Source organism: Heloderma suspectum, chromosome 3 (genome assembly GCF_057233095.1).
Source record: "Heloderma suspectum isolate Gila_16-S chromosome 3, 16-S_ref, whole genome shotgun sequence".
In the NCBI taxonomy this organism is placed as follows: Eukaryota; Metazoa; Chordata; class Lepidosauria; order Squamata; family Helodermatidae; genus Heloderma; species Heloderma suspectum.
In genome coordinates this window covers 91,966,027-91,991,685 of record NC_139460.1, presented here as the reverse complement: position 1 = coordinate 91,991,685, position 25,659 = coordinate 91,966,027, and the positions used below count along the sequence as shown (strand labels likewise).

Here is a 25,659-nt window from a genome sequence, read left to right as displayed (position 1 = left end):
TTTTTCTATAACTTGTAAGATGCCTTGGTAGGATTTGTATCCTGAATGTCGGCATATAAATAATTGTAATAAGAAATAATACTACTAATAGCAGCTTGGGAAGAGACATTTTGGGGAGACAAACAGTGGGAAGGAAAAGAGTTAAACAGTCCCTCCCCATATAATTTCTTCACTCAAACTGGCAGCCTTTCTTTTCAGTAAAAAAAAAAAAAGGCAACTGTTCATGTATCTCTGGTATAACACCTAGTTTCGCCCTAAGCAAATGGATGCACAAATTTACTCCGGTATACAAAGGCAACGAAGATTCACAGCATAAGAACCAACACTGAACAGTGACCTTCTAATGTCAAGAAGAAGTTCTCTCCATGTCTGTCTGTCTGTCTATCGTTATGTTTGTTTCTTTTACAGTGTTTTAACTGTTTTAACATGATAATTTATTCTTTTATCTTTGCTGTTCACCGCTCCGAAATCTTTTGATGTAGAGCGCTATATAAATATCGTAAATGATATATATCTATGTGTGTGTACGCGCGTGTGTGTATGTATATATGTGTGTGTGTACACACACTCACACACACACACCACTACCATCGCCGCACCTATTCCAAACCAAAAATTAGCCAAAAGTAGAAGGGAAATGAGGATATAAAATGTAAGATTGTAGGATCATACATTAATCCTGGCTGCCCTAACTAGTAATGGAAGTTGTGTTCTCATGTAAGACTCTGGCTTATGTTACAACTATGGTATATATTATTTTAAATAAGAAACCAATTGTCAGGAAAAATGAAAGTAACTGAACTTTAATAAATACATATCAATAGTATACATATTGAAAAGTCCTAAAACCTTTGCTCATAATATAATATGTCTTTCATTTTTAAAAAAAGTTCTGTGGTACATATTTGCAGACTGGAAGCAAGCTATGCATTGAAATGGAATTTTAGAGTATGACTGAGAAGAAAGTGTACTGTGCCAAACTGTTAACACTTGCTTTTGTGGGATAATACATAAAGGTTTCTCTCTGCCTTTGGAAAGATTTTCCTTATATGCAATTTCAATACAAATTAAGGCTCTTAGGAAGCAATGCTATGGCCCAGGGGCCATAGGACCCTGGGAATTCTCCCTTCCGAGGTTGGACTCAGTGCTGTGACCTCGGAAGGGGGTGTTGGAGATCTGCCCCTGCCCAATCACAGCCAGTGCAGAAAGAACTGCACTGGCTGCCCTCCAAAGTCGGAAAGTGAGCTTGCAGGGAACAGGGGCCATTTCAGTGGGAGAGAAGGGAAGAGACTGGAGAGGCCAGCATACGAGCTATCCTGAGGCCTCTCCAACCTCCTCCCCCCAAGCGCCATTGCTAGATGGGCAAAAAATGCAGGGCAGGAGGACGGGGAAGTGAAGATCTCCTCTGTTTCTCCTCCTGCCTTGCAGTGGATGATCGGAAATCTCCGAGTTTGGGGGCTTCTGATCATCGAGGGCATCCTTACCCTGTGGAAGATGTTCCAGTGCAACTATGAATAGCAATTGTCACCGAAGAAAATACTCAATAGCATATCTAAGTTCAGCTGCTGAACGATTGAGATCTTGAGCAACAATATTGTTTCCCTGACAAGACACACTGTGTGATAAGGGCACTCTACTGAGCTGAATTCAGGACCAGGGATCAACATCGGTCAACTGTATGAAATCTATACTACAGCTTCAAAGAAAACTGCCACAATTCAAAATTATGAGAGATTCTGATAAACACAGAGCAAAAGCAGGAGCTTCACCATTCATTTAAGTTTTGGAGCAGTTCTATATCAACTAAATGAAAGAGTTGATATAGAACTATCAATTAGCTAGCACAATTAGCATGACCACTCTGAGGTGACTGATCAGGGGGCTAATTTTAATTCTCCAAATGAATTGTTTGCTGGACACCAACAATTCAACTAGCAACTTTAGTGGTGACCAAAGTTTCTAAAGCTCTCAGTCATAAAAATAAACATATGTCATAACTAGATCAACTGTTTAGCCTTCTTTTCAATCAGCATCACCTGATCAGTACCAGAAATTTAGTGGGAGCAGATGTTACTGCCTTGTGATGATGGGTAAAGATGTTGCTTTCTAGTTGCTTACTCATAGAAGTCAATGGGACTAGCTCCAGAAGATGGGGACAACTGCAGCATTAACTGCCATATATACATGGCACTGCAGGTTCCAGCCTATTACATACAGGATATTATCTTTGTGATCGTAATAGTGTGATAAGTTAGTCATTAATGCTGGATAATGGGGACAACCTGCTTCTTTTTTTTTTAAATAACAGAGCAAGTAGCACATATTCAACAACAGTCATTCCTAGCAAGATCAGACATGATATGAAGGACACTTTGCTCAATATTTTGCTGATTCTCTTAGCCCACTGCATACAAACATCCAAAGTTAATTAGGTTTCTTAGAGCCTTCTCCTCACATCTATTGGCATTCTATTAAAAAATTAATAAAACCAACCATGTAGCATAACATTTACTTAAGACAAAATGAATATCAAGGCACATTTTCTTTGGCTCAGTTCTGCTATAAAATACCTAGTAGCTCATTTCTTTGAGGGCACTCACCTTCCTGAGATATTGGTATATGTGCAAAATAAAGGCTGGGGGTGGCGGGAGAGAAAGATAAATTTGTAAGCCTCCTTCCCATAATTGTGCAAACCATTTCAGGAAAACTAACTCAAATGCAGAAGAATATTTCCACCAAGACCAGGATCCAGAGAAACATTTGCAAGATGGAGTCCTCTCTTCCCCATCATCCTACTTTATTTTTTAGCAGAGTGGCCTTCTTCTCACAGGGATAACTAGGCATACTGGATCACAGTCAAAGTCTTTAAAATAATTATCTTAAAATCACACATAAAGAGTTTACTCCTTGCAAGAAATTCAGTGTTCTTTAAACCTACAAAAGAATGAAAAATATCAGTAAGCAAGAAACAAGAGTTGATACAGTTTAATCATTTTTATCTTTATCTTGTAGTTTTAAACTTTTATATTGTATTTTATCATCTGCATTTTATTGTCTGGTATTTTATAGTTTTAATTGTTGTGAACCACCCAGAGAGCTTTGGCTATTGGGTGGTATAAAAATGTAATACAGACATACATACATAAGTATCAAGAGATAGTAATCACGAACATCAAAGTACTAAGCTCCTTACCTTCATTTGCTTTTTAGTTTTAGAGATTGATGTCCCAGAATAGCTCAAGGCAGGAAACATTTATTTTAATCATATATAATTAGCTATCATTGATTTTATTTATATTTAAAATTTATATAAATTAAATCAACTATAGCTAACATGGCTAAGACCTTTCTAAACCCATCGCTGGCCATTAAAAGCTTGGTTAACTATAAGGTAATGTACAATAGTTTCTGGAAAATGTACTGTTATCACACCTCTACACTGGATTGGGGTCACAGCAACACTAAGGGAGCAATCCTATGGCCGTTAGACAGAGGCTAGATGGCCACAGGATACATTGTTTTCCGGGAATCAGCCTCCCCTCACTTCTGTGCTGCCTCGGCGGCAGCGTAGAATAGCCCTGTCCTCCACACTGGCAAGAGCAGTGCAGAGCAGCTGGGGGCGTTCCGGGGCAGGGAGAGCGTAACTGCCTGTATGACACAATCTATGTGTTGTACAGCAGCCTCCTTCCCCACTCCATCCCCCCGCGGCTAGACAGCCACAATCGGCTGTCTAGTTGAAAAAGCAGGGCAGGAGAAGCACGGAAGGAACGATCCCCTCCATGTTTCTCCTGCCCTGCTTTGGACAGACGGTCACCCCCGAGTTCGGAGGTGGCCGCCTATCTAGATAGGATTGCTCCCTAAGTGGAAACTCATTCCCATTGTCCTTCAAACCTGGTAGCTGTATACATCCTAATTTATCTAGGGCCAAAACTGCTTAAGGGTGCAATGGGTTATAACCAGCATCTTGAAATGTGCTTAAAAGGCAACAGGAACTTAATATTGTGGTACTGTAGCCTATCCCTGTCATAAATCAGCCTAGTGTGCTTTGTACCAGCTGCAGCCTCAGATGTGGACAAGGTCCAGTTCCATTTTAATTTCACATGTCTGTAAGTTACAAGTCTTCTGATCTTAGTGGTATATAAATTCCAAGCAGTGATCCAAGGAAGCTATATATGTGTGCACGGCAGGGACTGATAGGTGAATTCATATTAGTGTAATATGTTTATTACACCAATCAAAAGATCATAAAAATGTGTATGCTCTAAAAAGCTTGTACATTTTGGGGGATTTTTGGTTGACCTAATAAAGGTATTATATTAATATGGATTTGGGATTTTTTCTTATGTTCAAATATGGGTCTCTTTACCTTTTTCTTGTTGTTAGTGTTAGCTGAAGGAGTTTTATGCTATAACAACTCCAGCAGCCAAAGAAGCATGCCACACTGAAGTTTAGAAACTGGAAGAAGACCATCTATATCTGTCTGTCTCTCTGTCTGTCTATCTATAAACACACACACACCCTTCAGATAACAGCGTAAAAAGACAAGAATTGGGAGTTTACACATATTGGGTAAACAAAGATGAAACTGGAAGAAACAAAATTAAAATACATTTAGACTCATCCATTTATGTGAAAATCAAATTTACTTTTCTAAAAAAAATTAAAAGCATTTTCAAAGAGATTTGTTTAAGAGAAATTGTTGTTGTTGTTCAGTCGTTAAGTTGTGTCCGACTCTTCGTGACCCCATGGACCATAGCACGCCAGGCCTTCCTGTCCTTCGCTCTCTCCCGGTGTGTGTTCAAGTTCATATTCATTGCATCGGTGATGCTATCTAGCCATCTCATCCTCTGCCGTCCCCTTCTCCTTTTGCCTTCAATCTTTCCCAACATCAGGGTCTTTTCCAGAGAGTTTTCTCTTCGCATTAGGTGGCCAAAATATTTGAGCTTCAGCTTCAGTATCTGTCCTTCCAATGAGCACTCAGGGTTGATTTCCTTTAGGATTGACTGATTTGACCTCCTTGCAGTCCAGGGGACTCGTAAGCGTCTTCTCCAGCACCACAGTTTGAAAGCATCAATTCTTTGGCGCTCAGCCTTCCTTATAGTCCAGCTCTCACAGCCATACATTACTACTGGGAAAACCATAGCTTTGATTATACGAACCTTTGTCAGCAAGGTGATGTCTCTGCTTCTTACTATGCTGTCTAGGTTTGCCATAGCTTTCCTCCCAAGGAGCAAGCGACTTTTAATTTCATGGCTACAGTCACCATCTGTGGTGATCTTGGAGCCCAAGAAAATAAAATCTGTCACTGCTTCCATTTCTTCCCCTTCCATATGCCAGGAAGTGATGGGGCCAGATGCCATGATCTTAGTTTTTTTAATATTGAGTTTCAAACCAGCTTTTGCACTCTCCTCTTTCACCCTCAACAAGAGGCTCTTGAGATCCTCTTCACTTTCTGCCATTAGGGTGGTATCATCTGCATATCTGAGGTTGTTGATAATTCCCCCGGCAATCTTAATTCTGACCTGTGATTCATCCAACCCGGCATTTCTCATGATGTACTCTGCATATAAGTTAAATAAGCAGGGCAACAATATACAGCCTTGTCATACTCCTTTCCCAATTTTGAACCAATCAGTTGTTCCATGTCCGGTTCTTACTGTTGCTTCTTGACCCTCGTACAGGTTTCTCAGGAGACAGGTAAGGTGGTCTGGTACTCCCATCTCTTTAAGAATTTGCCACAGTTTGTTGTGATCCACACAATCAAAGGCTTTAGCGTAGTCAATGAAGCAGAAATAGACATTTTCTGGAATTCTCTTGCTTTCCCCATGATCCAGCAAATGTTGGCAATTTGATCTCTAGTTCCTCTGCCTCTTCGAAACCCAGCTTGTACTTCCGGTAGTTCTCGGTTCACATGCTGCTGAAGCCTAGCTTGTAGGATTTTGAGCGTAACCTTGCTGGCATGTGAAATAAGCGCAATTGTACAGTAGTTTGAACACACTTTGGCATTGCCCTTCTTTGGAATTGGAATGTAAACTGATCTTTTCCAGTCTTGTGGCCACTGTTGAGTGTTCCAAATTTGTTGGCATATTGAGTGCAGCATTTTAACAGCATCAACTTTTAGGATCTTAAATAGCTCAGCTGGAATACTGTCATCTCCGCTAGCTTTGTTGTTAGTAATGCTTCCTAAGGCCCACTTGACTTCACTCTCTAGGATGTCCGGCTCAAGTTCAGTGACCGCACTATCATGGCTATCAGGGACATTCAGATCTTTCCTGTATAGTTCTTCTGTGTATTCTTTCCACCTCTTCTTAATCTCATCTGCATCTGTTAGGTCCCTGCCTTCTTTGTCCTTTATCATGCCCATCTTTGCACAAAACGTTCCCTTGATATCTCCAATTTTCTTGAAAAGATCTCTAGTCTTTCCCATTCTATTGTTTTCCTCGATTTCTTTGCATTGTTCATTTAAGAAGGCCTTCTTGTCTCTCCTTGCTATTCTTTGGAACTCTGCATTCAGTTGGATATATCTTCCCCTTTCTCCCTTGCTTTTCACTTCCCTTCGTTCCTCAGCCACTTGTAAAGCCTCATCAGACAGCCACTTGGCTTTCTTGCATTTCTTTTTCTTTTTCTTTGGGGTGGATTGAGTTGCTGCCTCCTGAACAATGTTACGGACCTCCGTCCATAGTTCCTCAGGCACTCTGTCTATCAGGTCTAATCCCTGAAATCTATTCCTCACCTCCACTGTATATTCATATGGGATATGATTTAGGTCATACCTGAATGGTTTAGTGGTTTTCCCTACGTTCTTCAATTTAAGCCGAAATTTTGCAATAAGAAGCTCATGATCTGAGCCACAGTCAGCTCCAGGTCTTGTTTTTACTGACTGTATAGAGCATCTGCATCTTTGGCTGCAAAGGACATAATCAATCTGATTTCGATATTGACCATCTGGTGATGTCCATGTGTAGAGTCGCCTCTTGTGTTGTTGGAAAAGAGTGTTTGCTATGATCAGCGTGTTCTCTTGGCAAAACTCTATTAGCCTTTGTCCTGCTTCATTTTGTACACCAAGGCCATGCTTGCCTGTTATCCCGGTGATTTCTTGACTTCCTACTTTAGCATTCCAATCCCCTATGATGAAAAGGACATCTTTTTTTGGTGTTAGTTCTAGAAGGTGTCGTAGGTCTTCATAGAACCAATCAACCTCAGCTTCTTCGGCCTCAGTGGTTGGGGCGTAGACTTGAATTACTGTGATGTTGAATGGTTTGCCTTGGATTTGTACTGAGATCATTCTGTCGTTTTTGAGATTGTACCCCAGTACTGCTTTTCCCACCCTTTTGTTGACTATGAGTGCTACTCCATTTCTTCTAAGGGATTCTTGCCCACAGTAGTACATATGATGGTCACCCAAATTAAATTCGCCCATGCTTGTCCATTTTAGTTCGCTGATTCCCAAGATGTCGATGTTCAATCTTGCCATCTCATGTTCGACCACCTCCAGCTTACCTTGATTCATTGATCTGACATTCCAGGTTGCTAAACAATATTGTTCTTTACAGCATCGGACTTTCTTTTCACAACCAGACACATCCACAGCTGAGTGTCCTTTCGGCTTTGGCCCAGCCACTTCACTCTTTCTGGCGCTACTTGGAAATACCCTCTGCTCTTCTCCAGTAGTATATTGGACACCTTCCGACCTGAGGGGCTCATCTTCCGGCGTCATCTCTTTTAGCCTTGTGATACGTTCCATGGGGTTTTCTTGGCAAGAATACTGGAGTGGGTTGCCATTTCCTTCTCCAGTGGACCACATTTTGTCAGAACTCTCTGCCATGACCTGTCCGTCTTGGGTGGCCCTGCACAGCATAGCTTATGGCTTCACTGAGTTACGCAAGCCCCTTCGCCACAACAAGGCAGTGATCCATGAAGGGGTAAGAGAAATTACTTAGAAGCTATTAAGCAGTACAGAAATCCAAACAAAGAAAAGGAAAAAAAAGTTGCCATATTATTTTTGCATGGAAAGACATGTTGGATAAAAATAGTATTTTTAAAAATCACATAAACTGTCTCAGCACATAGGAAGTTAAGCAAGAACTTACAGGGTCTGGTCCAGACTACATTGAAGTTCCTTTCGTATAAGGCGGAGTAAGAACTGAACAAATAATAAAAAAAAAGTTATATGCCAGGAGGTAAGAGCAAAAATAACCCTGATTAATACTTCATTTAAATCATTATACTGTCTAAAATGAGGTACTTGAGCACCTGACAGCGCATAAGAAACCAGGAAGAAGAGAGGGCAGGTCAGAGGGAATGAATGCTCCTGGAACCATAACAAAAGGGCATGTCAGTGGAGGCTCCGATTTCAGTGGATGCATTCTGGGTTTCAGTCAGAACTCTAAAGCCAAACTCTAAAGGAGCTATCCAAGGTGCTGAAGCTATTTGGGGGGATAGGGTTCAGCGCCTTGGATAGCTCCTTTAGAGTTCTGGCTGGTTCTGACTGAAACCCAGAATAGATTCATTCCGAGATCAGAGCCCCCATCCCCCACAGGTGAATGTGTATGCAAAGCAACCAAAAATGTTGCAACAAAAAATGGAAGATGGTATCTGGTTATGTGGGTGAAGTTTACCTTAGGAATTAGTGGCAAATTTCTGCCTTCTAGTGTAAGGGGGGCAGGGCTCACATCGGGCCTAAAGGTTTTATATGAAAAATGTGGGAAACAAAAGGTTTGTAATCCCCTAATTTAAACTACTGTCCATTTCAAGCAATGGACATATAATGGATTTTTGATAGCTAGTGGATTAATTTTAACACCTCTAAATATTAAACCACTAACCACTAAATATACGATTCAACGAACCACTTACAGAATTATGTGTATCTAAGACCAAATATGAACATAATCTATACTGGCAGGGAACAAAAACTGTAGCTGCAGAACACTAAAGAATCCAGCAGAGGGAGACTATGTCCATTGGGAAACTGGCTGGGTTGGGTTGTGGGTTATCATTTATACCACTCTGAAAATGTACCACTGCCATCTCCACGATCAACAAGTTTAATCCTTGTGACGATAGTTCATTCTCAGCAATACATTCTGTCAGTATGCACATGTTCCTGAATAATCAGTCTACATCTACTGCAATAATTGTCAATAATAAAGACAGTACTTGAAGAAAACAGGAAGACTGTTATGTACAGCTAAGTTTTTACACGCCCGGAAAAGCACCTTCTTCTCTGTAATTTTTCAGGGCTTGGAGGCAAGACAGGGGTGAAAGTGTTCATGCATTCAGAATGAGGATAATGCTTTCTCTGAATTGGCTTCATAATGCCACCACATGGACAGGAAGCACTGACCTCACTATAAATTGTCATAATGATATAACTGGGGAAAGATGACAGCTAGCAAAAATAAAATGTGGGTCCAAAGCAACTGTACAAAAGCGGTAGGGGAAGGTAGAGTGAAAGATTTTCAGGGACATTTCATTCCCTTCCCAAGGATTTGGGAGACAAATATTTGGTGCAGCCTTTATGTACCACTGAGGCTTGATTTTTACAAATTGGATTACACATCTTACTCTCAGAGGAACAATTGTACGCAATCCCTGCAGCTTCCTTAAAGATGTAGACCACAGCTGAGCAACCTTCAGACAGCATGTAGACTGCTTTGGCTTTAGCTTGCTATGGTGCCTAAGCTCCTGAACTGCCCTGTTCGGTACACTGTGATGGTGATGGGGAGGAGGTGCATGGAAATAACTATCACCAGCCTGCCAAACAGCTGTGATTGTGATGTCCAGGACAGCACACAGGGAGTTATCCCTGTGAGCCTTCCTGCCTAGGAGAACTGTGCTTTGGCCAGTCCAACAAAAAGCTGTTTCGTGGGTAGACTGGAACGTAATTGGGATGGGAAGGCAAGCATGCAGGGACAGTTATCTCTGCGCACCATCTTCCAATCAGATCGGGAGGGGGGATGTACGATGGGATCTCAGCACATTGGGCAGGGGATTTAAACCTCCCCATCCCTGCACACTGAGGTGTGTGTGTGTTTCTGTTTGAGAATGGGGGGTGAGGGGGAAGGTTGTGTGTGTGACTATGTGTGCGAGAGGTGCCACCTTTATGCCACCCTGATCCACCACTCTATGCCCTGTGGTGTTTGGGGCAATAAAGATTGCCCACACAAAAATGCTGAAAGCAAGTGGGCAGCCTTCCTACTCTTCTTTAAGATCTCATCTCAGGACAGTTTTTACTAAAGTCAGTAGTACTATATTAACCTAATGCTTTTCAGAGTGGAGGCCTAAACATGAATCATTCTCCACTGTCAACAACTACATATTATAGATACAATATATATTAGGGGTGGACTGTGGTTTTGGTCAAATCCTGACCAAACTGGTCAGGCAACTACTTCACATTACAAGTGCCTCTTTCCCACTTTCTCTTATGTATTAGCAACAGTCAGACATTTATGTTAGAGATGCTCAAAAACAGTTTAAGCTTCACAAGTGAAAATTAGATCTCCCATTCTCTCCATGAATTTCAAAAGCAAGGACAACAGGGAAAACCAGAACAAGTACTCTCAAGATTATCACATCTATTTCAGTAAACCCAATAAGAATAAAATTAGGAAGTGAATCTGACAACGTAGAGCACAGAACCTCCATGATATGAATCACTGGAATATAGTGCCCTTATATAATCTCACAACAGCTGATACCTATGTAAATACCAGCCCTGTGCTGGCTGATGATGGGAGTTGTAGTCCAACTACAACTTGTAGGGGAGTTGTAGGGGAAGGCTACTATGGTTATGGTGCTAGTTTTTAGCACTGTAATAATAGTATCTGTGATGCCGTTTGGGAAACAGGAAAAAAAACTTGCTTCCTTTACTGAGTAGTTTTTGCATGTTACTGCTAGCTAATACACAAAGAATTGTAATGAGAACTAATACTGAAACCTATTTAGATAGGGTTTTTTTTTCTTGTTAAAAATCCCTCCGATGAACATGCAATGTACAGAAACTAGAGTGCAATTACCCTGGAGTGTTTCAGAAAGTTCCATCTGGCTGCAGACAGTGCCCACACCGTGGAACGTTATGCTTTCAAACCAACACGGACAACTCATTAAACCGAAGTCCACATTTTAACAAATGAGCCAATGGAGCACAGAAGTATGATACTATGGTATATTTTGACTTACTAATAAGGCACAGGCATCTGCTATCATCAGCATATAAAAGACATTGTTCCAACCAGAGGGAGAGAGGAGCCCTGCTAACAAAGGCCCCAGAGCAGCACCTAAAATACAGTGCACACACATTAAAGCAATACAGTGCAAGAATCAGTACATCTAATGGGCTGGACAATGCTCAATACTTTACTGAAAATTCAACATAGGTAACACATTTGATGAATTCTATATATGCCACCACTGCATCACAAAACCGTAAATATTAGTCTTGATTGGATTGTGACACTGATAACATGCTGGTGAATTAGTGCCAGGAAGTACATATCTGTAGCACTTCAAAAGTAGCCCATATGGGTAGTATAGCAAGGCTGGTCACCTGATGTAAGATTCCAGCTAGCAGTGTCAGGAGCTATAGAGAGCACCCTCCCCACACCCCCACATCCTGGGCACATACTATGATGGGAGGAAAGGCCTCTCCCCTTTTAATGTGGAAATCAACCATCAGGCTAGTTATGTGTCCAGGATGTGTGGGCATAAATGCTGAGTAGGGAGAGTACAATTGTGTCAACTACTCTTAATGAGCAAGAGTTACAGAGAAACAAGAAACATTTATATTTCTCTAAATGATGCCACATACTATCACACATATGGATTACTGGCAAGCTTTCCTGGATAGGAGGGGGCTTGTACACTAGACTGCTACTCCCTACACCAGGCTTCTTTATTATTATGGATCAAGAACAGTCAAATTGCCAATATCCCAGGCTTTTCAGGAAGGTGTAGGGATGACACAGGAGTTTGTCCAAGATTGTCTTGGAATCACACCGAGGGAGTTTGGAGGATCCAGGTCCAAACCAGATGTGAACCCTTCAACCCCATAGCGCTTGGCAGAAGAAGCTCTCCACTCTTCTGTCACCCCTCAAGCCATTTTCACCATCTTCCACGGCCACATACTCCCTTTGCTTGCTTGCTTCCCTGCTTCGGAGACTGGATATGATAATCCTTAGGGGGAACTTGGGTGGTTAGAGATTGGATGCTGACAGAGTTATAACTCAGAAAGTGAAGTACATCTCTAGGCCAAAACAACTACTGCTCATAGTTCTTAAAAGCCCCTACTGTTCAATAATCCAAGAAATGAAGGCAGGTGTACAATTACAGTGTTTGAAGGTGGATTTAATTCTAGTGGTGGAATGTGAGTATCTAGACTAGGGGTGGGCAACTTGGGCCCTCCAGGTGTTTTGGCCTACAACTCCCATCAGCCCCAGCCAGCATAGCTAAAGGTGAGGGTTGGTGGGAGTTGGAGGCTAAAACATCTGGAGGGCCACCCCTGATCTACACCCACATCTAATCCAATTTACTACTGACACCCCACCTGGGATTCTAGGATAAAGAATGGGAGCAAGGACTCCAAAAGACCCAGCAATGTCACAGGATGGTTCTCTGGGTACCAAAGGCATCAGTGTACAAGGGATCTGTGATCATAAGGCATAGCTGCCAAAAAAAGGAAAGCATTCAATGATGGAGCAGTGCACAAGGGGTGGGTGACATGAGAAGGAAGAGACTGGAAACTAGACCACTATACCAAGAAATATCCCCCTTGCTATTTGAAAGAACATCTCTCCCTTCCCCCACAATGGTAAAGCATCCCATATAGCAGAGGTAGGCAACCTTTTGGGGCCATGGGCACATTTGGCAATTTGGGAAAATGTCTTGGGCATGGCCACAAAATGGCTGCCATGGGAGGCATAGTGAAGGAAAAGTAACCTGGCCAAAAGACTGAGTACAAGGCAGAGGTGGGGTCTGAGCCCCAACACACTACACAACTCCTTTGAACCCAGAGTTCTCCACACCAACAGAAACCTATTTCACAACAATCCCAGCTGCCAGTAAGAAAATGTGTTAATTTAAAAGAAGAGTGGGAGGGGTAGGGCATCTTGGTGGGCACCAAGAAAGGTGTCCAGAGAGCGTGTTGGTGCCCATAGGCATCACATTGCCTATCCCTGCCAGATAAGACTGTAGGCATCATTAGGCGTGGGGAGGATTGGAAAGACACAAGAATGGTGGCTAGAAGGATTCTCTAAGGACTCGAAGCTGAATATGTATGAGGCAAATTACTGAGTGGCAGATATATACACACAGAGGCCATCTTCACACAACCAGACTGTACTGCTATGGTACTTGTAGTGGGCTTTCATCGTCTCATTCTCCCTTATTACCCATTGAAAAAGAATTGCAGATGACTGGCCTAGGTTTTCATGTCTGTACAGGCAAATTTGCGACATCTAGAGCCTTCTATTGAACTTTTCAGTCTTGCTTTTAAGGCAGGTATATTGAGAATGATCACTTACCTACGGAACCTGTGCCATCAATGATGGCTGTAACAGTGGAGAGCGCTCTTGCATTTCCCTTAAGACTTTTATGGGTACCCTTTAATGACAAAACATTCAGTCCTTAATAATTTAACACAGAAAATGGGAATATTAACCATATTTCTCCTTTATACTATACATCTTTCTTCCCCTGCTTGAAAAGATGTTGAAAGAAACAACAAAACAAGATTTAGCTAGACACATTCAGTATCTATAGCACAATGTCATCACTGAAATGTATCAGCAGTACATTGAAGTTTCCACAATCCAAATGGATTCTAAAGACTTACGTGCCCTAGAACTTCTGGAAAAAATTCCAGGTGAAGATTTTGTGAAAACTTTTAAAGAAGTCTAAACTGAAATGTAATTTTTTTTTTCTGGTAATAGAGGGAATTTAAGGCAGGGTTCTGTCTAATAAAGGGACTTTAAGGCAGGCTTCCCCAACCTGGTGCCCTCCATATGTTAGTCTACAACTCCCAAAATTCTGGGAGTTGTAGTCCAACACATCTGGAGAGCACCAGGTTGGGGAAGGCTGCCTTAAGGTTTATGAACTAAACTAGATATTGCAACAATTTATCTCAGCTTTTGGAACTTGGATCCCACTCGTGATATTCCTCTACCTTGTGGTTCCACTAACCCCACAACAATAACCTCTTTCACAGGTGCCACGATTCTTATGCACAGCTGCTGCTGCATGTGAGGACCTGTGGACTGGGGTATTTATGTAACATTGACTTTAGAAGAGGAAGATTTAGGAGAAGTTCATCTCCTCTGAACCCCTCCTAAATCCACACACAGTAATTAGTGTTAGGACAAAGCAGCAGCTTTTCCTGACCCTCTTTGTTCCCAAACCAGATTGAGATAATAGGGAGACATCTTCACAAACCCAGTGTGGTTTAAGCTAGGATCCTCTCCAAGAGACATTCAACCCCCAGAGATCTTGGCTGGTGTAGAGACAAAGGCTGCACCTGTCCCTGGATTCTATCCTTCTATACAAGTTTGTGCACCTCCCTTTCATGTGTCCTTGTTCTTATCAAAGGGAAAATGACTAATATATTGCAGAAACTAAGTGGTACTTATAGAACAGAAAAGCACTCACCAAGTCAGCTGAAACAGCTGTTGTGATCAATGCATAAGGACCATTTACAAGAGCTCCACAGATGAGCAGCATAACTTGAAAATAGATGAGAAAAATCATCAGATTTTCAGAATTTACGCTGACTTCAACAATACACCATATGTGACCTATTATTCAATGTGAATTTATTAAAAATAAACAGCAATGACATTATAAACAGTGGAAGACTATTTTCCAAAATACCTAATATGATAAAAATGGTTCATCCAGTAATAGAAAGCCAGTAGTTGGTTCCTGGCATATATTAGAGACATAGGCATGGAAGAAATTATACAACAGAGAGGGCTGGCATCCTTATCCTCGTTTGACATATTGCATGAACTGAGTTGACTTAGACATTTAGCTTACTACAGCCTTGCAAATAAGGATTGAAAGGGCTTTAAGACAAATCAGCAGAGGTGGCGGAACAAATTGTGGGTTGACATAATTGTCTCATATTCTCATGTCTGCATGATACATCTTGCTGTCATATCTGCCCCTGCCTACCCACCCTCCTATACCTTCTGCCACCTCTGCTGGTTGCTGAGTTCAAGATTGCCAGCAATTGCCTTGAACCTGGTAGTCCTTGTATGCATCTCTTCTACAGGGAGAGAACCCAGCACAGTGACACAGTGTAGTCCTATAAAGTCTATTTGAAAGTAAGTCCCATTAAGTTCAGTGGGGCTTACTCTCAGGTTAAGTGGATATAAGGGTTCAGTCAAGGAATGCTACATGCAGGCCCCTTGGTGTTGTGCTGTATTTCCAAGTATGTCAAGTCCTGATAATCAGGGGCCAATTTCTATTTGCTACTGGTGACTAAGCTACCGATAAACTGCAACATTGCAATAATCTACTCACTATACCATTATCTGGCAAAACAGTAAGCATAATATAGAAATACTAAATAAAAGTATCACTAGAAATAGTCTGCATTTCTTGCTTCCATTTCCAAACTGTCAGCTCTGGAGAAGAGAGTAGGAAGCATATTTTATAGGAGTGGGAAGTAAATTGAGGGAGGTGGCAGTAATTCTACTCCTTTATGCACATATACATGATGACTCTTGGAGTGTGTTTCCACGCTATTGGCTTCACTTTGTTTGTTGCGATGTTTCCCCATTTGCATCTTCTCCATTTCCTGTTTCCACAGCCCTTAAAGACCCGGCTTATCATCACTGTAGCCTGGGGCTCTGTGCTATTTCCACTGAGCTCTAATCAAATTATTTTCTTGATGGCTGGGTGGAGTCTGGGTTGGGTCTGATTACCTCATCAGTGTTCCCACCTCCTCGACCGTGTTTCCAGGACAATGGAAGGAGAAGCTAATGGAGGAGTACCGGATTTTTAAAAAGGAATCAGCTTTGCTGTGAAGACAGGCTTCCCCCGCCTTTCTCCTTACCCCTGAAAGTTCAGATGCACCTGCATTTCAGGAGCAAGCCTCATTGAACACAATGGGAGTTACTTCCAAGTAGATACACATACGGTGGGGGGAGAACACAAAGAGGGAAACCAGCCCCCATTTTAACCCAGAGGACTTCATTGTCCACAATGGGAGTTACTTCTGATGAGACAGTAATGGGTTTGTTGTGGGAAAGAGAGAAGTAAACACAAAGACAGAAACCAGCCCCCATGTAGCCCGCAGGATATCTATAAAGAAGCTGTGAAGTACTTTCTTCCTAAGGCGATTCATCGGAGCCTCGAGATCCCGCTTGATCGCTTAATTGCACTTAAGGAATTGGGCTTAAAAGTGTGCCATTTCAATTGTGGGGGAAACTCTGTAAGTCCTGATGTGGGCATTCAAAGGCAACCCTCATTCAGCACAATGGGAGTTACTTCTGAGGAGACACTAATGGGTTTGTTGTGGAAAGAAACTGAAACCAGTCCCATTTTAATGCACAGGATCTCTATAAGGAAGTTGTGAAGGAGTTACGTCCTAAGGCAATGGACTGGAGCCTCAAGATTATGCTTAATCACATTTAAGGAATTGGGCTTTGATATGTGCTGTCTCAATTGAAGCACTTCTCTGTTATTTCTGTGGTCATTGAGAAGGCAAGCCTCATTCATCAGAATGGAAGAAAACACCCCTTGACTGGGGTCATGGGCTGTGTTCTAGTGCTTATTTTCAATGATGTTTTAAAGTTCTTCCCTCAGCATCCTGCTCCAAAACAGTGATGAAACTTCCAGAAAACAGGGAGGGAAAGGGTTGGGTCACTGAGGTCAGAGCGACGTACTCACAAAGGCCGGGCTACAAGCCCCATGGGCAGGACTGTGATACCAATCCCAGTGTGATTTGTGGGAACAGGTCAGTAATGGAGCCAAAGTAAGCTGGAAAAGTCAGACTATAACCTAGGGATGTACGAAAGTCACTTACCTGTAACGAAATTTGATTCGCGGTGGGGAGAGGCGCTCCGTCCCTCCCCCTGAAATTCTGGCCGGGGGGGGAGGCGCTCCGTCCCTCCACCCCCGAATCCTGGCCGGCCAGGCCGCAAATGGCAGTGGCCATAGCCGCCGCCATTTGCGCCCCTGCAATCAGCCGTGATAGGCTACGTAAATGTTTACGTAGCCTATGACGGCTGAGTAAAAAAACAAAACAAAACACCGCGTGTACACAAATGGTGGCGCCCATGGGCGCCGCCATTTGCATTCCTTATTTTGGCATGTCTACTCTACGTAAACATTTACGTAGACTACGGCGAAAATAAGGGGAACGCAAATAGCGTAGACATTACGCTATTTGCGTTCCCCTTATTTTCGCTGTAGTCTACGTAAATGTTTACGTAGACTAGACGTGCCAAAATAAGGAACGCAAATGGTGGCGCCCATGGGCGCCGCCATTTGCGTACACGCGGTTTTTTATTTTTTATTTTTTACTCAGCCGTGATAGGCTACATAAACATTTATGTAGCCTATCATGGTATTTTTTTAAAGATCTAGCCGTGATAGGCTATGTAAATCTTTATGTAGCCTATCATGTTGTTGTTGTTGTTGTTTTATTGGAAATAGCAGCGGCGGCAGCCAGTCGGAAGACCGGCTGCTGGAGCTGCTGCCGCAGAACCGCTGCCGGAGCTGCCGCCGCCAGGAGGATTTGCCCAAGGTAAGTCCTGTCCCAGGGCGGGGACGGGGGGGGCAGACCGTTTCGCCACCAATTTCGGGGGGCCGAATGCGTTGGCATTCGACCTCCCCGAGATTCGTGGCGAAATTCTCTGACATCCCTACTATAACCAGTCTCAGAAGAAGCGTTTTTTCCATGTTAAAATGCAGGGCTGGTGCTGAATGGCTACAGCATCACAGAAACACAGAGACCTCACCACACAACCACATTGGAGTAAATCACAGGTGGAAACACAGCCCTGGCTGGCTAGAGCCTCTCTGAACTTGATGACTTCATACACCCATAACAACATGTGCTGCAGGAAGGGAGTGGAGCTAATTCCACTATAGTCCATCAGCTTTTGCAAACTGTGAACTGTCAACAGAGGAATAATGTATGTTTCAGATCACTGATGTTGCTGTGGGCATGAACGATCTGTGAGATTGTGGCTCATGAGTTACAGTGCTGTCAGGAGCAGATGACCCCCCAAGTGAAGTAAACAGGAAAAGGTAATAGAACTGGTCTATAAATATAATTAGGAACATTAGACTTAGCCCTATATTCAGTGCTTGTGTTTCATCATGTATTGTTAAATACATTTCTGTATGTATGTATGTATCTATCTATCTTGTTCTGCACCACAATTTTCTGAGTGGTGAGAACTCCGGGAATTTCCTTGGAATGAGGTTACTGGAGGTTTATGGCATGTTTGTGATAGATGGTTTACTTAAATATATACAGGATGAGCATAAAATGGAGGCTCATAGCATTAACACTGCAGCAGATTCTCTCCCCCCTCCCCCCATTAAATTTCTAGGGCAGCTACCAGCACCATAGGACTCTTGCAGAGCGCAACTCAGTTCTCTTTATTTCTTTCAGTCTCCCTCCCAAAACTGCCGGCTTCCTCACGCACAGAACGTGATGATCTTGAGGAGGGAGAAAGTGGCGGAATAACCTTGCCCCCTTTCTTTGGTGTAGTGGAGTACAGGTGATAAGGATGAGTCATCTTTTCCCAACACCTATGCATTTGGGGGCTATATTAGCTCCGACTGAGACATACCACCTGGATGTTACTGGTTATCAACAATTTTTTTGTCAGGTTTTAAGAGATCTTGCCACAAAGCAACCCAAACTCACTGACTGGATTTGTATGAGATGACAACCCACCATGGACAGCCAGCCAGGGTGGATTGTTGTGCCATCCAAACCCAGTGCGTTCTCTGAAGGTGGCTTATTTTTCGCAAACAACCACGGTGTTTGTACCCATGGTGGGTTGTCATGTCATCCAAACCTGGGTGAGTGATTTGATCATGGGTTGCCAGGATTGGCTACAGTGCTTGGCAAGAGTGGCAAAAAATCCCATGCTGCTCTTCATGGTCTTGCCAGTGCCGCCTCCAGCCTCCCTTGCCAGTGGCTGCCCTCCCACTGGAAGGACTGTCACTTGTTTGCCACTCTTTTTTTTTTTTTTTTAAAGGTAGCCAATGAAAAGGGGAAGCAACTGGAGTGGAGAGGGGGCTGGGGTGAGGATACAAGATGGGTTTGTATCCTCAAAGGTGCCTGGGATATGTGCTGGAGTCAGCTGGAGGACTGAGGGGGAAGGAGGGGAAGAACAAGCCACCACAGGCCCGACCATCTGTCAGGCATACCATGGGTTGTTCAGCGAACAACCAACCCAACGTGGCTTATTCACAGGGTGGCTTAGCGTGATGTGTGAACCCGCTCATAGAGTCAAGAATCAGACCTGGAAGGGATCACCAGGAGATCATTCAGAACAACCCCAAATGCTCATTACAATATTTAAATCAATCCATATTAAAAGTAAACAAAATTACAAGAAAATTGGGAACTCACCTATTGTGGCTTCAGAGCCCATTTTACTGATTGCAGAGAATACATACAGCTAAGGTGGGCATAAACATCACATAGTTAGCTCAAATCATCATGTAACTTTACACTTCCAATAACAAGACTAGCTATCTATCTTTGCTAAATATAAATCAATAAATCAGCATTATTTTGCATTTTGGGATCTATAGGCATAGATGGTAGGAAGTGATACACCTGCTTCAGTTCTCTGGTGTATAGATAGCAAGGTCAGCTCTAGGATTAAATCATTTTCACGTTAGTAAATGCTACTTTCATTTCTCATTATCTTAGGGTGTGTGTGTGTATCATATCTTTTAGAGGGAAAAAAGCTTAACTTAAACAGTCACAACATCAGAACATAAATGTATGTATGCATGTATGTTTTGCATTCATATCCCACCTTTTTCCCTCTTGCAAGGAACCCAAGATGGCTTAAATTATCCTCCTCCTCTCCATCTTACCCTCACAACAACAACCCTGTGAGGTAGGCTGGGCTGAGAGTCTGTGACTGGCCCAAAGTTACCCAGTGAGCTTCCATGGCCAAGTGGGGACTAGAACCTGGATCTCCCGGCTCCCAGTCCAACACTCGGACCACTACACCACGCTGGCTCTCTCCACACCACATAAATGCATCACCATATCATTAAATCAACACCTACTAGCAGACAATAGAGTCATCAACAATTTTATTTTATCACCAGAGTAATGATAGCAGATCTTACTGTGGGTGCAGCAATCAACAGCATCATGCCACAAGTTGTAGCCCTTTTTTTCAGTCGGTCTGATATTATACCTGCCAAAATTCCACCTGCAGAAAAAAGGGGAACTTGACATCATACAGAGTTTTTTTTATATATTCACAACTGCATTCGATACCATATTTCCCTGCATGTAAATAAATTAACATTTTTAAAAGGTGCACTACATATATGTAACAAATGCAGTCCTATCAGTTGGAAAGAGTTAATAGGGAGTTAATGTCGGTGTGCTCATCTTGACCAGGTGTGCATTTACGCCAAAGCCCGGAGGGAGAAAGAGAAGAGGGGGAATGCATTCCTGCTGCTGTTGCTCATTCTTGTTCAAAAAGGGTGTTGAAAGGAGAAGAGATTCATGGACAGGGTGTGGGAGGCTTCGATAAAGAATTTAGGAGCTTCATCGTAAATTTTCATGCTTTCTGGAGAAGGAAGTCTGCTGTGCTAATTCTGCTGAGGCCAGAGACTGCCTGCAACTGGAAGCTGAGAGAGTGTTTTCTTCAAGATGTGAGGACTCAATTGTTACAAACCGCGACCAGGTGGCTACTACAAAGTTGGAGTCTGGAGACTTGCCTGTCCTCCCTACAGCCAAGACTGCAAGTGACTATACATATATTGCTACATTTTGTAATTGCTACAGGACTCTGGGTTTGTGAAGTTTGGGATTAATCTGCCTACGAAGATATGAAGAAGTAAGATATGTGTCTCAGTTGTATTTGGTCATCTTGCTAAGGACTTATCAGGGTGGGTCTTGATGTTTTGTTGGGACTAGGGATGTTGCAGGAGTCTGAGAGGAGGGTGGAACCCAGCAGACTCCCCCTTGCTCAGCCTCCTTGACCTGACTCGCCAAGCCGCTGTGCACTTACCTGGCCATTTGCCAAGCAGTCCATGAGTGTCCACCAGCCAGCTATCTCCTTGCCAAGCCACCATTTTGTGAAAAAATGACGGCTTGGGGGTTTCCGTAAAAGCAATGTTGCATAAATGGTGATGGTAAAGGGGCCATTTATGCAACATTACTTTTATGGAAAACCCTGAGCCGCCATTTTGCAAGGGGATGGGAGGCTGCTGGGTGCTCACCAAGTGCTCACTGGGCTGTACAATGGCTGACAGAGGTGAGTCCATCCATCCCTAGTTGGGAATGTGGTGTCTGTCTAGTGTGTAGTAATAAACCCTTTGTCAATTGATTTGCCCTTCTCTGGGTGTGTGAGTAGGGTGGACTGCCTGGGATTAAGTAGTAAGATTCTGGCTACGTATACATCAGCCATAAACCTATAGTGCTATCCCAGTTGATTTCTGCACTATAATTGATCAAACTCGGACAGATAATGCATCTTCTCTTACCATTATTATTCAATTCATGAGAGAATTTATGAAAAAATACATTATGAACAGATGTCTTTGCTGTCTCCCTCTGCCCACCCACTGCCCTACAGCCTGTGGGGTTCTCAGAACTATCTGGTTGGTCACTGCAGGAAGCAGGATGCTGGGTTAGATAGGACCTCTGGTCTGAAACAGTAGGGTTTTTCTTAAATTCTTAAGCTTTATACTCTATTCCTTTCTTTGAGTACACTTGTTTTTCTGGTGACTAACCACTTTTATGCCAATAGCTTTCGAAACTATTTTCCCATGATCTGTCCAATTGCACTTTCTACCTGCCCATTACCATTTCCCATATGATTTCTTGCTAATACTTCAGACTGAACATGACAAAGATGGTGCTCTTGTTTATTCTATCTATAGCCTTTTCCTTGCTGCATCTCTATCACTCCTTGAATTCCTTTGCATCCACTCACTCTCCAAGAATCTAACCCTGGCTCTGAGCTCTGTGCTGGCTCCGAGCTCAGTTTCCAGAAACCAAAAAACCCTATGGTCATCTAGATGCTGTCTAGTGGCCATAGGATTGTGCCCTAAGAATATCCCATCAATTTAAAATCATGTAGATTCCATCTGTGCGGGTTTTAATGCAATAGAAACCTACAGTTGCAAACTCACCAAAGATTCCTCCAACATCAAATAGTGTGGAAAGATCACCTGCTTTTTTGGCATCAAGATGTTCTGTCAGAAAAATAAAATAGTATACCAGGAATAGTTTAGGTATTCCCAAATGCCATGAAACTGGCCCAGAAAACAACTATTTGTGCAGTGATGTGTAAATTAGCTTCCCCCAACCCCATTCCCTCAAGGAAGAATTAAGTTACTGGATGCAAGTAATCATTTTGGAAATATAATGAATTCTTGCCCACACTGTCTTTTACCATCTAATATTAGTAGGGAGGGATATAAAGCCTCATACATCATGAAATGATCTATGAATATAGAAAAGATTCTGCATTGGGTCCTATTCTGTATATTTCTTGCTTGTTTTTTCTAATAGGGTATTGTTCTTCCAGGTCTGAATACCTAGCCAGAAATAATGAATTATACATTCTGCTCTCTGGCACAAGTGCCAAATTAAAACACAAGTGGAGCACCTCTCCCTGGGAATCGGCTTCTATGTAGTTCTTCTAGAATACAAGTGAATCATAATTTGCCATTAGGCTATTAACCCAAAATGAGGTAGCACTATAATATGGCATATATTAAACGCTTACCATTCTTAAAGGCTTAGCAAAATTGTGTGGTTGTTTATAGTACCTCTTTCCTACCATACAGAGCCTCCTATAATCACACTCGGGATATCATCCTTAAATCTACTGTTACTACAGGACATGGTATGAAGACACAGGATAAAACAAGACTGATGAAGCTAAGTAAGTGTGTGTCTAGGTCAGTGCCTGGAAGGGAGACTGAGAATCCAAATATGCTGCCTCGTGTGGAAGAGCCATGATTAGTATCTCCTGCTATTTTGTTTTGATAATGAATAGCCCCATGGGACTGCTTTGAAGACTGAACAAATGATGCTCTGGGAAAGTTTAACCCTTTCCTAGTGCAATTTTCCCCTAGTTGCTATTAGCTTAGGACTTCTCCACTCAGAAGCTTTTTATCCTACAATTGCACCAGGGCATCTGCTTTTGGATTCTTTGTGGGATTAAGATTGGCCCTTTACATGAGCTTCCCTTTCTCCCCCTTTATTTGTGAGTTCTATATGGTTCATTATACAGCCACTAGATGGTGCTGTGGCATAGCTCCTATTATTGCACGACTTCCTCTTTTCACAGAGAAATTCAACACGCTGTATTTTAATGGCTCATTATCTCCGATCTTTAAAAAAAGGGATAAAGGTCAGAAGATGTGGGAGAGGCCTTGGAAGCTGGCAACATCATGTAAAGGACCCACAAACTTCCTTGAGTAACTAATCTCAGTCGCAGGATAAAAGCCCTTAGTGTGGATAGGGTGGGGTAAGACAGGAACAGCATCTTGTAGACTGCAATAGTGGCACTCTACAAAAACAACTAAGCCTTGTGGCTCCTTAAAGATTAACTAATATATTATATGGCATAAGTTGTCATGGGCTAGAGCCCACTTCATAAGATTAATGAAATATTATCCTCAGTTGGCAGATGTCTACATAGACAGATGGGTACAGAGAAAAAAGGCTGTCAATAGGTTCCAGTTCATGGAAACTTATGCTGCAATGTGTAAGAGTCTTTGAGATGCCACAAAACCGTCTGTTTCTGCTACAAAAGTAACAATACCACCCTTCTTGAATTTGTTAGCAAAGTTATGCCTCCTCTGCCTCTAGCTTGCAGGAGCAGAGGAACAGTCCCTGCTAATGAACAACACAGAAGACCCCATATGGTCAACAGTGCAGATCATATCTGACACCACCAGGCTGTAATACTTATTATTATATTGATTTAAGTGTTATAATGACTTGGTCACACAAACCTAACAGGTAAAACAGGTAGGTTGGTTCTAGTATATGTTATTTATTTATTACATTTATATCCCGCCTTTTTTCCTCCTTAAGGAACCCAAGTCGGCATACATAATCTTCTTCCTCCTCCATTTTATCCTCACAACAACAACCCTGTGAGGTGGGTTTGGCTGAGAGTCTGTGACTGGCTCAAAGTCACCCAGTGAGCTTCCATAGCTGAGTGGGGACTAGAACCCAGATCTCCTGACTCCCAGTCCAACACTCTAGCCGCTACACCACACTGTTATAGCATCTGCCTGTAAATAGAGATGTTTAATCAGGGCCCTATTAAATACTAGCTGTGGCTGGGAGATTGGTATGTAATACAAGAGGAAAATGCAAGTGTATCCTTATCCTACTTTACACATTTGTGGGGCTGAGGCATAGCTTAAATTAAACACTGTGTGGGTAGCTTCAGATTTCAGAAAGCATCAATGCGACATAATGGTCTCTCCTCTCCACAGAGATTGTCCCATTATTGTTCTACTCAGTAAAGTTGAACCTCCCACCCCAAACTAGATTGTAGAAAGCATACCTTACTTTACAGGATTTAATATTCTTTCTCAGCTAATAAACTCACTGGTAAACCCCTTAACTGTAAATCTAAAGTCCATAGTCAGAAATCTCATGTATTTATAGCTTTTTAGCAAATAAGGTGGAATATAAATGTTAATTACATTTATTTTTATTTATTATCAGGATAGGGAATTATCTTCTGAACGCTACAGTGCAGGCTAATGATGCTGAACAACCTCATTACAATATATCACAGCATTTGACATTTTTTCATGACTTATTCTATTATTTTTCTTAACATTATGTTTTTGGAAATTAAAGAGGCCTACTTTGTAGCTAGTCCCCAGAACTACTGATTTCACCAAAGTTTGTAATTCTATGGTTTGGAACACTAAACTCGGCAACTCATAATGCACACTTCCAATCCAAGGCAAGCATTGCAACCGCACAGTTCTTCTCTGGCTTGGACCTCAATCTGAACTGGAGAAGAATTCCCTCCCATTCATCCCCTATTCGCTCCTTCTCCAGTCCCACTAATCCCTTCTTCCCTTTACCTGGCTGTAGTAGCAGCAGCCAACTCCCTCCTTTCATCCTTGAAATGTATGGGGTGCTACTACGACAACAAAACACATCAGACACCATGGGATAATTACACTTCCCAGGGTTCTCAATGCCATAGCAGTGACCCACATTTGCCATCAAAGAAAGGAGGGATCTACATGCTGCTGCTGCAACCACCACATGAGGAGGTTTGGGGGAAGCAATTTGGAATCCACTCTGTTCCTGATGTCAGCATGATCCAACCTGAAAAGAGCTCATAGTTTGGTTTGGATATAGCCAAGTTTTTTTCAAATTAATAAGGAAAATAGTTCAATTAATCAAATCCATTTATAAATTGAGCTCAGGTAAGTTCGCCCATCACT

At 42.4% G+C, this 25,659-nt stretch overlaps 1 protein-coding gene across 5 annotated transcripts in view; it reads right to left on the bottom strand.

Moving 5' to 3' along the window:
* Positions 1-776: 776 nt before the first annotated feature.
* The window catches only part of SLC37A1 (solute carrier family 37 member 1), a 46,700-nt gene continuing 21,817 nt past the window's right edge, over positions 777-25,659 (bottom strand). For 3 of the 5 annotated variants that reach the window (XM_084843812.1, XM_084843809.1, XM_084843808.1), the window contains 8 exons: positions 22,357-22,419; positions 20,335-20,420; positions 19,598-19,646; positions 14,644-14,717; positions 13,524-13,602; positions 11,185-11,282; positions 8,091-8,143; positions 786-2,934 (listed from right to left, as the gene is read on the bottom strand). In XM_084843812.1, the coding sequence (XP_084699938.1) occupies positions 2,919-2,934; positions 8,091-8,143; positions 11,185-11,282; positions 13,524-13,602; positions 14,644-14,717; positions 19,598-19,646; positions 20,335-20,420; positions 22,357-22,419 (518 nt within the window). In that variant the 3' untranslated portion in view covers positions 786-2,918. Of the gene's footprint in view, positions 2,935-8,090; positions 8,144-11,184; positions 11,283-13,523; positions 13,603-14,643; positions 14,718-19,597; positions 19,647-20,334; positions 20,421-22,356; positions 22,420-25,659 lie in introns of all 5 variants that reach the window. The other 2 variants (XM_084843810.1, XM_084843811.1) reach the window with 2 other exon arrangements.